This window comes from Anabrus simplex, chromosome 7 (genome assembly GCF_040414725.1).
Source record: "Anabrus simplex isolate iqAnaSimp1 chromosome 7, ASM4041472v1, whole genome shotgun sequence".
Taxonomy (NCBI): Eukaryota; Metazoa; Arthropoda; class Insecta; order Orthoptera; family Tettigoniidae; genus Anabrus; species Anabrus simplex.
In genome coordinates, this window is record NC_090271.1 from 346,081,579 (window position 1) to 346,098,303 (window position 16,725).

Genomic DNA, 16,725 nt, shown 5'->3' on the forward strand with positions numbered 1-16,725 from the left:
TCTGGTTTTTGTGCGTATATGATGAATACCATGCAACGCACTTTGAAGGCATACCATGACAAGAAGAAAATGGGTCAATGAGAGATCGACCTCGATGACCTCGATAATGTTGAGATGGACAGCAGGCAATGGTATGATGATAAATGGGGATAAAAGTCAGGTTGAGAGTTTCACAAATAGGAAAAGTCCTCTGTTTTAATTACTGCGTTGATGGGGTGAAAGTTCCCTTTGGGGATCATTGTAAATACCTAGGTATAAAAATAAGGAAAGATCTTCATTGGGATAATCACATAAATATGATTGTAAATAAAGGGTACAGATCTCTGCACATGGTTATGAGTATTTAGGGGTTGTAGTAAGGATGTAAAGGAGAGAGCATATTTGTCTCTGGTGAGACCTCAACTAGAGTATGGTTCCAGTGTATGGGACCCTAACCAGGATTACTTGATTCGGGAACTGGAAAAAATCCAAAGAAAAGCAGCTCGATTTGTTCTGGGCGATTTCCGACAAAAGAGCAGCGTTGCAAAAATGTTGCAAAGTTTGGGCTGGAAAGACTTGGTAGAAAGGAGACGAGCTGCTCGACTAAGTGGTATGTTTTTACAAGTGATGAAAATCATTTTTCGTCCGTATTGAAAGTTTCATAAACTGTATATAGGATAATATCTTTTGTTTATTTCCACCTATTCAATACATTACAAGAAGTTGGCATTTACTTTAAAACATTATTCAGGTGAGACATGTTTCGCCTCTCACTGCGAGGCATCTTCAGTCATTATCAAAAACCTTATTATTTTACCAGGCATCTGGTTAAAGATATTCAAAAATGTGTTTGATGATTATAAGAGAGGTAAGATTTACGTTAGTTATAAACATGTTCATGAAGTAACTAAAAATCTAATATATTGATAAAAACATATGTAGTTCTTTGTTGAATAGGACTTGTTTGATTGTACTATAGTAAGAGAAGGTGGCTTGAAGCCGTAGTCATTAATAGATGTCTAATACATAGTGGAAGGCATATGAAATCAGTTCAATGAGAATATATAATACAAACAATTGATACATAAAAACTGGTAGATTCATAAGAGGTACATTTAAAAATGAAGGCGTCATGTGACTGTAAAAGACAGTTGATGGCTTAAAGCCGTAGTCAAAGTTTGAAATGTAGGTCAAATAACTGCTAAATATATGGTAAAAAGATATGTCAAAATATACAGCTTAGTATAAAAAGTATGAAGGAAAAACATTCCAATTGCTTGACAAAAGTTACTTGACGTTGGCATGCGTTTGTCCGTGATATTTATTGGTCAACATTTCGTAGGTTATTTTAGATTTATTCGGCAAGATTGCGTTGACAAGAAGTTCACCAGATGTTTATAGTTGGCCTAATTTGTAAAAAGAAAGTTGCAGAGATGATGGGTGGAAATTCTCAACGTTGGTATGGTTTTCTGACGTGAAGGTTGGAGAGCTGTTGTGTTCTTCTTCGATGACAATATATTTTATAAAACGTTGATTGTAAATAATTTATACTATTGAAGAGTATTATGGAAGTTTGATGAAGCTGTTGAATTATTGTTGTTATAGAATGGTTCTGAAATGAAGAAAAAACTAGTTAATTTTGACGAGAATGAAAGAAAACATGGGAAGGTTTTGTTTAAGTGTTGTTAGTGAGAAAATGTTGGTGCTTACCTATGGCGTTGTAGGCCCATTTAACAAGCTGTGTGAGGCGCTATTAGGATACTAATGGTCACTAACGGTTTTTACTCCTTGTGTTGTACGTATGTCGTCTGGCTAGAGGGGGGGTGGGTAGGAGGGGGCGGAGTTGTAGGCTTGTGATTCGTGAACGGGAGGGAGTTGTGAATGGTAGGGGAAGCGGAGGGGCGTGTATCATTTATTGGTTTATGAATGGCGCGTGGAGGGGAATTACGCAAGATGGGAGGGGGAGGGGGGTATGATGTATTTGTTGACGTAGGGGTGTTTGTTGATACTGTTTTGAAAATATTAAAAAACTTTTTGTCCTGAAGGTTTACATTATTGAATAATGTTACTATTTGGTCATATAAAGGACTTCTATTGTCTATTGGATCATTTAAATTCTTATTAGCATTGAATTTTTGGTCCAAAAATATGTATAAATTTTCGAATTCGGTCATAAGTCTACCTTTTTTTATTGTTTTTAAAATTTGAAGGTCCTGTTCAATTGTGGTAAAGTTGTGCCCCGTTTCTTTCATGTGATTGCTCATTGCTGAGTGTTTATTATGTTTTTGAGCATTGAAATGTTCTGTGTACCTAGTTATGAAGCTTCTTCCTGTTTGTCCGATGTATGAGCTGAGGCACTCGTTACATTTTAATCTATAGATACCGGAGCCTGAGTATTTATTATTTTCTGAATTTATTGTATTATGGTTGAAGAACATTTTTTGGTTTGAATTTTGAGTTTTGAAAGCTATTTTGATCTCTTGATTTTTTAAGGTGTTGGTTACTTGGTGTATGGTTGGGTTGGTGTATGTAAAGGTTGCGAACTTTGATTTTTCATTTTTTATTGGGGAGAGGTTTGTGGATAGTTTCAATTTAACTTTCATAGTTTGTCTATGATAGAGGGATTATATCCATTAAAAGTGGCTATTTCTTTTATTGTATTTATTTCTTTCTTAAAATTGGTCGCTGAAAGGGGAATTTTTAGAGCTCTGTACACCATACTATAAAATGAGGACTGTTTGTGTGATTGTGGATGAAGGGAACTTTGTTTAATAGTTATAGGTGAGAATGAGGGCTTTCTGTAAATTTGGAAATCAAACTTATTGGAAGTTCTTGTTATTGTGATGTCAAGAAAATTAATTGATTTGTGGTTCTCGTCCTCTTTAGTGAATTTAATATTGTTATCCAGATTATTTAAATAAGTTAATGTTTTCACTATTGTTGAGATTTTTGTCAATTATTACTAGCGTGTCATCAACATAGCGTAGCCAGAGATTTAATCCATTGATGTTATTTATTATTTTGCTGTTTTAGAGGTTTTCCATATAAATTTCAGCAAGTATTCCGGATAAAGGGTCTCCCATGGCCAGGCCTTCCTGTTTGTATATTTTATTGTTGAAAGTGAAGAAGTTGTTTTGTAAGACGAAGTTTAGTACTTTTAAGAATTCTTCCCTTTCTATTTTGCTTAAATTGCTATGTTTGGAAAGATTGTTTTTTGTTATTTCTATTGTTTTTTTAGCGGGAATGTTTGAATACATGTTAATGACGTCGAAAGAGCACAATGTGTGATTAGGTTTTAAGTTAAATTTTTTTTAGAGTTTCACATAGTTCTATTGAATTTTTGGGGTGTTTGTTATGGAATTTGAAATGTTTTTTGAGAAATTTCTGGAGGAATTGTGAGGTTTTATATGTCGGGCTATTTTGGCTGTATTTGATTGGTCGAATGGGAACGTCCTTTTTATGTACCTTCGGTAGTGATCTGACGGTGGGTAGTTTGGGGTTCATATTAATGAGACTTTGGTATTCATGTTCATTAAATAAAAATGAAGAGTTTTTTAAAAGTGTTTTTAGATTACGTTGAGTTTTTGTACTGGGATCCTTTGAGATTATTGTGTAGGTCTCATTAGAGAAGAACTCCTCTGTTTTATGAATGTAATCTTGTTTTTTCATTAAGACTACAGTATTGCCTTTGTCGGCTTAGTTATTATTATGTTATTAGTGTCCACTTTTTTTCTTAATTCTTGGATCTGTTTTAGTGAGAAAAAGCAAAATCAATGAACCGGAACAGTAATATAAAAATATCCCCCTCTCCATGGAACAATATTCCAACTACAATTAATCTATCCGACGTCACCTTCACAGATAAAGAAACACGTTTATTCAACCAAGGCTTAAAACATAATTGGCCCAACCCACATAAAGCAGAAGATATAATCACTACAATAGCCGAAGCTGAAACAAACATAAACAAACAAATTCCAACAGACAAACAAAACGACATAAAATACGAAATTAAAAAGAAATTACCTGCCCTTGTAAAAGAAATTTTTAACAAAAATAACTCGTCCTCACTAAAACAGATCCAAGAATTAAGAAAAAAAGTGGACACTAATAACATAATAATAACTAAAGCCGACAAAGGCAATACTGTAGTCTTAATGAAAAAACAAGATTACATTCATAAAACAGAAGAGTTCTTCTCTAATGAGACCTACACAATAATCTCAAAGGATCCCCCTACAAAAACTCAACGTAATCTAAAAACACTTTTAAAAAAACTGTTCATTTTTATTTAATGAACATGAATACCAAAGTCTCATTAATATGAACCCCAAACTACCCACCGTCAGATCACTACCGAAGGTACATAAAAAGGACGTTCCCATTCGACCAATCAAAAACAGCCAAAATAGCCCGACATATAAAACCTCACAATTCCTCCAGAAATTTCTCAAAAAACATTTCAAATTCCATAACAAACACCCCAAAAATTCAATAGAACTATGTGAAACTCTAAAAAAAATTTAACTTAAAACCTAATCACACATTGTGCTCTTTCGACGTCATTAACATGTATTCAAACATTCCCGCTAAAAAAACAATAGAAATAACAAAAAACAATCTTTCCAAACATAGCAATTTAAGCAAAATAGTAATAGAAGAATTCATAAAAGTACTAAACTTCGTCTTACAAAACAACTTTTTCACTTTCAACAATAAAATATACAAACAGGAAGGCCTGGCCATGGGAGACCCTTTATCCAGAATACTTGCTGAAATTTATATGGAAAACCTCGAAAACAGCAAAATAATAACATCAATGGATTAAATCTCTGGCTACGCTATGTTGATGACACGCTAGTAATAATTGACAAAAATCTCAACAATAGTGAAAACATATTAACTTATTTAAATAATCTGGATAACAATATTAAATTCACTAGAGGACGAGAACCACAAATCAATTAATTTTCTTGACATCACAATAACAAGAACTTCCAATAAGTTTGATTTCCAAATTTACAGAAAGCCCTCATTCACACCTATAACTATTAAACAAAGTTCCCTTCATCCACAATCACACAAACAGTCCTCATTTTATAGTATGGTGTACAGAGCTCTAAAAATTCCCCTTTCAGCGACCAATTTTAAGAAAGAAATAAATACAATAAAAGAAATAGCCACTTTTAATGGATATAATCCCTCTATCATAGACAAACTAATTAATAAAGTTAAATTGAAACTATCCACAAACCTCTCCCCAATAAAAAATGAAAATTCAAAGTTCGCAACCTTTACATACACCAACCCAATCATACACCAAGTAACCAACACCTTAAAAAATCAAGAGATCAAAATAGCTTTCAAAACTCAAAATTCAAACCAAAAAATGTTCTTCAACCATAATACAATAAATTCAGAAAATAATAAATACTCAGGCTCCGGTATCTATAGATTAAAATGTAACGAGTGCCTCAGCTCATACATCGGACAAACAGGAAGAAGCTTCATAACTAGGTACACAGAACATTTCAATGCTCAGAAACATAAAACACTCAGCAATGAGCAATCACATGAAAGAAACGGGGCACAACTTTACCACAATTGAACAGGACCTTCAAATTTTAAAAACAATTAAAAAAGGTAGACTTATGACCGAATTCGAAAATTTATACATATTTTTGGACCAAAAATTCAATGCTAATAAGAATTTAAATGATCCAATAGACAATAGAAGCCCTTTATATGACCAAATAGTAACATTATTCAATAATGTAAACCTTCAGGACAAAAAGTTTTTTAATATTTTCAAAACAGTATCAACAAACACCCCTACGTCAACAAATACATCATACCCCCCTCCCCCTCCCATCTTGCGTAATTCCCCTCCACGCGCCATTCATAAACCAATAAATGATACACGCCCCTCCGCTTCCCCTACCATTCACAACTCCCTCCCGTTCACGAATCACAAGCCTACAACTCCGCCCCCTCCTACCCACCCCCCCTCTAGCCAGACGACATACGTACAACACAAGGAGTAAAAACCGTTAGTGACCATTAGTATCCTAATAGCGCCTCACACAGCTTGTTAAATGGGCCTACAACGCCATAGGTAAGCACCAACATTTTCTCACTAACAACACTTAAACAAAACCTTCCCATGTTTTCTTTCATTCTCGTCAAAATTAACTAGTTTTTTCTTCATTTCAGAACCATTCTATAACAACAATAATTCAACAGCTTCATCAAACTTCCATAATACTCTTCAATAGTATAAATTATTTACAATCAACGTTTTATAAAATATATTGTCATCGAAGAAAAACACAACAGCTCTCCAACCTTCACGTCAGAAAACCATACCAACGTTGAGAATTTCCACCCATCATCATCTCTGCAACTTTCTTTTTACAAATTAGGCCAACTATAAACATCTGGTGAACTTCTTGTCAACGCAATCTTGCCGAATAAATCTAAAATAACCTACGAAATGTTGACCAATAAATATCACGGACAAACGCGTGCCAACGTCAAGTAACTTTTGTCAAGCAATTTGAATGTTTTTCCTTCATACTTTTTATACTAAGCTGTATATTTTGACATATCTTTTTACCATATATTTAGCAGTTATTTGACCTACATTTCAAACTTTGACTACGGCTTTAAGCCATCAACTGTCTTTTATAGTCACATGACGCCTTCATTTTTAAATGTACCTCTTATGAATCTACCAGTTTTTATGTATCAATTGTTTGTATTATATATTCTCATTGAACTGATTTCATATGCCTTCCACTATGTATTAGACATCTATTAATGACTACGGCTTCAAGCCACCTTCTCTTACTATAGTACAATCAAACAAGTCCTATTCAACAAAGAACTACATATGTTTTTATCAATATATTAGATTTTTAGTTACTTCATGAACATGTTTATAACTAACGTAAATCTTACCTCTCTTATAATCATCAAACACATTTTTGAATATCTTTAACCAGATGCCTGGTAAAATAATAAGGTTTTTGATAATGACTGAAGATGCCTCGCAGTGAGAGGCGAAACATGTCTCACCTGAATAATGTTTTAAAGTAAATGCCAACTTCTTGTAATGTATTGAATAGGTGGAAATAAACAAAAGATATTATCCTATATACAGTTTAAGTGGTATGTTCCGAGCTGTCAGTGGAGAGCTGGCGTGGGAGGACATCAGTAGACGAATAAGTTTGGATGGTGTCTTTAAAAGTAGGAAAGATCACAATATGAAGATATAGTTGGAATTCAAGAGGACAAATTGGGGCAAATATTCGTTTATAGGAAGGGAATTGGAATAACTTACCAAGGGAGATGTTCAATAAATTTCCAATTTCTTTGCAATCATTTAAGAAAAGGCTAGGAAAGCAACAGATAGGGAATCTGCCACCTGGGCGACTGCCCTAAATGCAGATCAGTAGTGATTGATTGATCGATTGATAATTATGAGAATGTTTATGTTAATTTGAGAGAGAAAATAAAGTTCCCTGCACTTGGCCCCATACTTTTATTTGCAATTTTATCTTCACATTCCCTCAAATAATAATTTTGTATAAAACCAATAGCTGCGGCGAGACTTGGAACTCGCATCGTCGAGGTTTGCAGACAACTATGGTGACCACTCGGCCACAGCTCCGGTTGATTGCGTTGTAACTCTCCCAAAAACATGTGTGTTGCATTGGAATCGGGGATTCGTCAATTTTTTGGAAATTATAGGTTGCGGACCTGACATGTTTAAGTAAAAATTTTTCATCTTTTAGTGTTCTATCACTTCCACTTGGACCAAAGCGAATCCTGCGTCATGACATTTGACCTCAATTTTTCCGAAAACCCTTATACACAAGTTACTGTTCAGTGTCCCCCAACAGGTACATTGAATCTCATTGAAATCGGTTGTATGCAGGGTCTAGTCTAGCCCTACACCTACAATATATGAATATGAAAACTGCAAAAGTTGCAACTCTGCATGATAAACTGCCTACATAAGTATTCTACCAACAAAACTACAAATACTTAAACAAAAAAGGTAGTATTGTTTCCTAACCCAAAGTTTAAAAAACCTATGACACGTTACAAAACTACAAAAGGCGGACCACGTTACTGTCACCTCACGTGAACTCGCGCGTAGCTGAGTCGGTGTGATGTCGCTGCATTGAGCGTGAAAACAGGAAATGCACGTCGTCTGATGGCAAATTTTATGTTGCCTTTCTCTTACTATGAATGTCTGCTTCAAAAGACAGTGGGTATATGAAACAAATTTGTGGAGGGAAGAAAAGTGGGAATTAAATGCACTTCAGGTTGAACAAAGAAGAGATCTCATCTAGGATAGAATTATTATACACAATTTTGACAAGCTAATACAGAGTGCAAGCATTTTAATTTGATGCTGCTTGCATTCCATTTTACACTAGGCCTACTGAAAGGCAAAACAAACCAAATCTTTTGGGTATCTATAGCTGACTTCTGATTAATTTTGTTGGGTGACCCTGGAATTTCTTGCCAGAGATCTTTATATGCCGACATACACCATGAGGTGTCGAATGGAATATTTTTTTCCACCCTTCAAAAATCAAACTGCCTTTGCCAGGTTTGAACCTGTAACCTTGGATCCGGAGGCAGACATTCTACCACTGATCGACAGAGGGAGCTTTTGAGAAGCTATCTGCACCGAACAGAATTTAGCTGTATGCTTAAGATAAGAGTTATTATTATTGCCATAATGATCATAAATGGAGGTGGTTGTTTTCACCAACTTCTTCCTGATACGTTTCTGCTTATGCAGGTCATTCATTTCACCAACTGCCTATTATATCATTGTAGTGGTCACCTATGAATTTTCGTTTCCTATTTCGTCGTATGCCTCATGTTGCATTTATTGGTTTCTATAGTTAATTGAACCTATATCCCAGAAATTCTCATTTCTTCCATATCGCTAAAATAAACCTCATATCGCGAGATATGTGCTAGAGCAGAAAATTGTGCTCCGCGCAGAGCACTGTCACATAACATCGGCCGATGTGAAGAGCTGTGACATGAGCTGCAGTGTGATCACTCCACATTTTGTACAGTGTGGAAAGCACATCTTTGTGGACAGGTTAGATTGTGCACAATACACTTGAAGTCATGTACTGTATAGGCTAATACTGTAGTTTTCATGTGCTTAGAAAATGCATTTTTCTCTGGAAAAATGCTACAGTATTAGTCCAGTTGAAATACTATGCTTTCAAATGTGGCATGAAATCTTCATACTGTATCTCTTGGTTGATTCGTCACGGGGAAATTCTCCAAAAATCCTGTGATATGTCCCTACATGAGCTGCGCATAAAAATCTTGTCTAGTGTTAATATTCCAATACTCTCCTGTAAAATTTACTTCTCAAACACCATAATTGGCACACACAGTAGACTGTAATGACACCAGATGTTAGTAATAACTCTGATTTGACCAGTACTTTTCTTGTAACAACAAACTGCTGACCAAATTATGGTAATTCAAATGCTTGTTCTTCTAACAATCTGCATCAGACTACGTGACTAATCAGCATGGGAACTGTCTATTCTGATGACAGGCAACTGGTGTGGCAAGCTACCCTCAACTGCAGATAAATAACACCTTATGTATCAATCAGCAATTGAAATTTGATGTAAATAACATCAACATAAAACTGCAAAAAATGTTTAAATGATGTAGACTTAAAGTGGAGCGTTGTTAACTGTAGCAGAAAGAGATATAGACCTAAATGAGGCCACAGCAGGGGATTGTGGTGACGTTTAGTCAATTCAGAGGTTGAAAGGCGTAGCTTAACATAGGAATGTGATAGCAGGTGGGTTGGCAATACTGTCTGTGTTATGTGCTTTATAAACTGTTTTACAGGAGTTTTATAGTCCTTGTTTACAGTCGACATTTTCCAGCAATAATTGGAGTAGTTGCTATAATTTCTTCTGGAAATGTCAATCATAAGTGTTCTTTTTTCAGGATACATTTGGTAGAGCTAAAACGTGGGTTAAAGAGCTCCAGAGGCAAGCTTCCCCCAATATAGTGATTGCTCTGGCCGGTAACAAGGCTGATTTGGCCAACAAGCGAGTAGTGGAATATGATGAAGCGCAGGCATATGCTGAGGAAAATGGCCTCCTCTTCATGGAAACTTCAGCCAAGACAGCAATGAACGTTAATGAAATATTCTTGGCAATAGGTGAGTACTCTTTATAGTGTCATGAGACTTTGGCATTCATCTGGGGTTGACTGTTCTGTTCTTAAAAATCTAGTTGGGTTAAATTCTACAGGTGTAATTCATTGTCGGTGTTAGTTGTTTAGAAGCTTAGTGGAAGCAGTAATTATGTAGATTAAAATATTGTAAACCCTAGTTCAGATGAGTATGTGGAGTGGCATACTAACGCATTGATGAGGGTCCCAAACAGGGATGCTATGCCCCGTTGATGCTGGAAGGATTTTGTGGAGAGTACATCAGACCTTTCAAGTCTAGTTCTGGATTATCTTTTGAGAAGCCATTCAGCTTCTATGGCAAATATATTTTCTATGTTTACATCATTATATGTCTTACTGTTGTACACCAATACATGAGCTTGATGTGGAAGGACCAAAATAACTCAACATCAATATCAGATTCATAGTCATCCAGTATGTCTGATGAATCCTCTTCACATAAATCGTAAAGAATATCTATCTTTTTGTGTCTACCTCTACTGTGCCATTTTGACAGAATTGAAGCTTGGAGTATCTCTAAATTTCCATTGTTAGTTTTAGGACTAGGTGTATAATGACAAAGAGAAATGTGTGCCACTAGTAACTTTAAAGTTTATAATCCATGACTCAACTCCTAAAAATTCATATTCCAGCTGAGAGGTGACAACAGTGATTAAAGAAATTCAAGGTACAAAAAAGCCCATTACGTATAGTCTGCTGAGAAACTGCGAGAATTCTCCAGACCAGTCACCAGGCTAGAAAACTACGAAATACATCATAGGTTCAATCAAGCCTTGGCACGGGTGGCAGTCTTTATTTTTTTTCCGTTGGTTTTCTTATGATCGCTTAATGAATCAGAATGTTATTTGTTCATATGTCCTGAAACTGTTCATTTAATGTATAAGAGGACATGTCTGTTGTGAAAAACCTCATATGACAATTCTAATTTTCATGCCTTGAAAGTTAGGGTTGAGTAGAGTTTGCAGATGATGGTAATTCAGAGTACAAGATGCATGAAAAGAAGAATATCATTAAATGCTTGAAGTTCAAGTCAGTGGGTGAGCTGAGGTACTGTATGTTATAGTAGCTATACATGTGTATGGTAAGGTTTTCTAAATGTTCTACTTTGAAGGAATAAACATCGTATTGATTGCAGAAACCTCTCAACACATTAGTCTTCCGCATTGAGTGAGGACGCCTTACATAATTGTTTATTTTTAGATAGGAATGAGGAAGTAACCTTCATAACAGCAAGCTTCCTCCAGGAATATTTTTAATCAGTATTTTGGTTATTGCATAATATGATCAGTTATCGGGTCATAACCAAACCAAACCCCAATGGCACTACAGCCCGTGAAGGGCCTTGGCCTACCAAGCGACCGCTGCTCGGCCCGAAGGCCTGCAGATTACGAGGTGGCGTGTGGTCAGCACGACTAATCCTCTCGGCCGTTATTCTTGGTTTTCTAGACCGGGGCCGCTATCTCACAGTCAGATAGCTCCTCAATTCTAATCACGTAGGCTGAGTGGACCTCGAACCAGCCCTCAGGTCTAAGTAAAAATCCCCGACCTGGCCGGGAATCGAACCCGGGGCCTCCAGGTAAGAGGCAGGTACGCTACCCCTACACCATGGGGCCGGCTATTGAGTCATACCACTGTAATATAATACATTATGTTTTATAACATTTTTATTTTGAATAGCATAGTCTCGTTAGTTTCCATTCATAATAGGATTATTATGCCAGAGAGAGTTCAGGTCACCTGCATTTAGATGTCTGGTTTGAATCCCACCATTTGCAGCCTTCAGAGTGGTTCTGTGGTTTCCAGTTTTCACACCAGACAAATACTGAGGCTGAACCCGCTAGCTGGTTTGCTTGCTCTTTATTCTTAATAATAGTTCTGCAATTATTTGTATCTCTGTAGTCTTGTACTATGAATATGTGCTTTAAATGCACAGAATATAATATTGTAATGGGTGATCCAATACGGTTTGCTCCTGGGCATAGTGATTTTACTATGGGCAAGCGCACACTCGTTTGCCGAATGTGGGTCGCATTCTATAGCAAGAAGGTAAGCCGTACAACACTAATGCAAACAATTTTTAAGTTTTGCCCTTACCAAACTGAACGATGGTGTCAAAACTGCCTGCCTTCATTCTCAACACATTTTTTGGCACTTCTTTAGGAAATTGTTCATGACTCACTGTAATTCATGTTGAGGAATCTTGGCAATTTCCTGACTAACATTATATGGTGTGCAGTTTGTCTTGTTCATGGCAGAGATAGATATTCACATAAGTAACAGAATCGTCTGTATTCTTATAACACCCCTGATGGCACACCATCATTGACTAAGAGTACCACATATGGTGGTGGAACCAAGCCTCAGTCTCCTGACTCTGCAGACAAAATGTTCTAGGTTACCTGCTTGAAGAGTATTTTACAGCTTTGGTAGCCTTCTTCACAAACCCATACGAAATTCCTACTTGTCCAGGGTGGTGATATTTTTGGAAAATTTTCCAAACTATCTGTGTCATTGAATTTTTCTTCAGTGAGAACTCCATGCTGCTTTTTGTTTCTTAGGCTGGATGCTTTGTTTCCTGAAATTTATTATAAAGATTGTAGACTGTTTTACGACTTAATATCTACACCCGGGAATCTTTCTTGAAATCTTTGAACTTCACAAGCCGAGTTAACACATACAAATAGACACAGTGTCAAGAGCCATAATACCCTTTGACTCATTACGGAATTTAGAAATAAAACACAGTTGGGAAGAGCTGAAATAAGACTGCAACATCATATGTGTGAAAGGTCAACTGGCAGGGATATGCACATGCTGGGATCACGGAACAAAACGTGCGATGGCTTACTGTGCTATCCCCTTCCCATGCATGATGAATGACTGAGAAGCTTGCCATAAGACACTCTGCCTGCACGCCAGAGTAAAGCATATCTCATCACTCTGTATAAGAAAAAGCCTTGCCTGAGCAAGAACTAAAGAACCTTCATAGCCTGTCTTCCATGTCCTTTGTAGGTAAGTTGCTCCTTTTTATCCAGCTTTAGGCACAAGGCCAGATAAAATATATACCAGAATTTATAACTAAACCTTAGGGAGTGAGCCAAGAGGTGCCAAAGCAGCATAATCTTTAGAAACACATTTTTCCAATTGAATGGCCTGGGTTTGTTCCATCCTCGAAAGAACAGCAATATCTTTGCAGCGAGTTGTGCACACTCCTCTACTTCCTGATAAACGAATTTCAGTGTTCTAGTAGTATCATTGAATTTTTTCGACCTTATCGTATGTTAAAGCAGCAGTATGGTACCCTGCTTTATCTTTGTGAATGTCTTAGATTGGTTGTTGACATTGTTGTCGTGATAGGCAAATTTTGCATTGTCCCGAGATTGGTGTTGGTAGATAGCCTTCACAGTTGTTTATTCATGGAGAAAATCAACAAAATACCCTGAGAATCCCTAACAAAGTTACAAGAAATTTTCCTGCTGACAAGTGCCTTTTGGCCTTTATTGGTGCAGCTTCTCTCTTCTTCCACCCAATGCTTGTTTGAATTCAGGGTTATAGCAATGGACCCAGGTTTCAGTGAAAGGAATCCTTGTGTTCCACGTAGCAAATCGGGACCTTCTGACAAACTTCTTGGCAAGCCCATTTCTGTTGCTCTGTAATGTCTGTCCATTAAATTTTTCTTTCAGTTCAATACTTAACAAGAGAAATTGTCAAATATTGTCACAGAATGTTTAATATTATTGCTGAAGTTTTGACAAGATTTTGCAAGGTTTGATAGCATGTTGTATTTTAATGGAGGAAGCAGCAGTTGGACTAGCCGTAAGATATATTCTTAAAATGGAGAAAAACTTTCATTAAAGCATAATTTACATGGAGGAAAGCCTAATGTGGTTACCTTCAACATAACTTTTGCATTGTATTTACTGCCATAATGTAATTTGCAGATGTCTCATTTAGTTGCTTGGATTCAGTAAAAATTATAGCAATGTAAAAGAAATCCATATCTTATTACATTAGGAATTCTATTATAATATGCAAAGATCATAAATCAAACACTGTTGATAGTGTTTACTTATACATAAAAGCACTTCCTTGAGATATTTTATTGCAGTCTCCTTGTACACTGCCCTGAGGTACTCTGTGGAACCCACTGAATGTAGGGAGGGATATGCCTTATACTCGGCAACATCCCTCTGCCATGAAGACAAAGCCATTTGCGTACAATGATTAGAACATGCTCTAATTCTCTTGAAGATTTCTTAAGTATTGCAAGCGATTTGACAAGTAAACTTATGAACTATTGAAAATTCTTCTGCAGTCTTGAATTTGATGGTGTATAATGGGCTCACCTAGCAAGCTCTTTCTGCTGGTAGTTAATGGACTAACCTCTTTATATTGCTGGTGAAATTTTGGAAACCTTTGTGGCTATTTGCTTCAGTAAGGTCATGTTTTGTTGTGTGATATTCATCTGGTGGGGTTTGTACTCCACAACTTCACCTCCTGACAAAAAATTCATGCTAATCGCACATTTTTTGAACGGATTCGTTCCCCAAGCTGTGCCTGCAGGTTTCCCACAAGCTTCATGCATCTCCATCATCCTCTGCCACAAACTACCTCTGTACTTAAGTTGTTGGTCAAAATTCCAGGTTATATTTGATCCACTTCCACATCAACAATGATTGCATAAATTGTGGGTCACCTGATTTTTATTTACAAAACTGCCTTCCAAAGGGTGGAAACTTTATAGAAGAGCTGTAGCAGTGGATTGAGATAGATTTGGCAGGGTTTCAGTCACTACAATCTTTGACAGGATAGTAAGCTGAAAACCTTGGTATGGCACTTCAAGACTATAGACCTTGATTGACTCTTAGAAAAAATTTACTGAGAGTTGATAAATACTCTTGTTGAGATGTATATCCGTTTCCTGTTCTTTTTCCAACCCACAACTACAAGTATTTTGAGAATTTACCCCTATAGCTTTGTGTAATGTTAAAATTTACATTTTGATTATTTTGTCAAGCTTCAGAATTGTTTGATCTCCTAAGGTTACACTGCAAGATTCTTTATAAACACAGGCTCTTTTCAGAATATCATTGCATTTTGTCATTGCAGCTAAAAAACTTCCAAAAAATGAACAAGTATCTGGTGCTGGAGCTAGTGGTCAGGCGCGACGACTTGTGGAGTCTGAACAAGGTCAGAAGGCGCCTGGCAATTGCTGCAAGTGATCCGTCTACAGGTTGTTTCGGACCCTCATACATCATGTAAGCATCTGAAAGGGAACAATGTGAAGACTTGTAAACCAGAAGATATTTTTGGACCTTTCCTGAGAAGGTCTTTAGTTAGGGACCTGCATGTTTTATTTTTGGTTTTTTTATTAATAATTGATTGTTTTTTAGAATTTTTCATTGTTATATTTATGGTTATCTTCCAATTTGTGTGTGTATTTTTGTCAACAAAAATCGTTCTATAACTGTGAGAATAAACTAATAAGAGTATCCTCTGTTTCAATACATTTTCAGACATTGTCTCCTAATTCAGATTTGATATATATCCAATCTCTTCATGTAGTGTACAATATTTTCAGAATTATAGTCTATATATAGATTTTCTTGAATAAGCTTACTCCTCTATTACTTCACTTCATAATATTCAGTTGGTTTTGATTAATTCAGCTATAGGACAGAAAACTACAGGGCTCAGAAATTAATTGTACATAGTTATGCAATAACAAATTCAAAAATATACAGTGAAATATGGTCCCAAAATAGCCACAACTGTATATCAAAGTATTCCTTAGTCTTAAAATTGAACTAAAAATAAACCTGTTATGAATTTGTACAATGGTCAGGCTGTGTAACTGAGAATGTAGAGCCTGGACTTCTGATGTCAGGGTACCCAAATTTGCCGTCCTTATGTCAGATTTACCAGCGTGTAAAATAACTCCTGCAGGACAACATCGGCATCTCCAAAAATCCTACAAGTCGTTAGTAGGCTGTATAAAACCAAAACGGTAAATAAAAGTTACTCTCGAAGGTCATCTTTGTTCACCGCTCTTTGTGCTTTCTTAATAGAAACTTGTTGCTGCCACTACCAACTCCAAATTGTTCTCATAGTAAGCCAAAGCTTCGAGCCACCTCCCCACCTCTTAACTGAAGGTGGCAGTGGCATTTTGACTTGTGAAGCCTTTCTCTTGGCTGCAGAAAAAGGTGTCGAGCAAATGCGGTTTCATATACTATACAATGTACATGTACATTATCCTTAGACAACCTGTGGCTTAACAAAAGTACTGTCTCTGTTCAGACCCTAAGAGCAGGGTAGTATACCCTGTAGCCATTAACGATGAGTAAATCATCAATGCAGCCATTATTAAGATATTAACCCACTGATAGTAGGTATTCTATGAACAGTGTGACCTTGGGAGTGGGGAGGCTTGTGTGTCCCAATGAAGTAGGTAGCAGAGCCACAGGTGCAACCATTTTGGACAGGTAT

At 36.4% G+C, this 16,725-nt stretch overlaps 1 protein-coding gene across 5 annotated transcripts in view; it reads left to right on the forward strand.

Moving 5' to 3' along the window:
* The window catches only part of Rab5 (RAS oncogene family member Rab5), a 119,982-nt gene that overhangs the window by 47,657 nt on the left and 55,600 nt on the right, over positions 1 to 16,725 (forward strand). For all 5 annotated transcript variants that reach the window (XM_067151847.2, XM_067151846.2, XM_067151844.2 and 2 more), the window contains exons 4-5: positions 9,991 to 10,207; positions 15,349 to 15,497. In XM_067151847.2, the coding sequence (XP_067007948.1) occupies positions 9,991 to 10,207; positions 15,349 to 15,461 (330 nt within the window). In that variant the 3' untranslated portion in view covers positions 15,462 to 15,497. The remainder of the gene's footprint in view (positions 1 to 9,990; positions 10,208 to 15,348; positions 15,498 to 16,725) is intronic.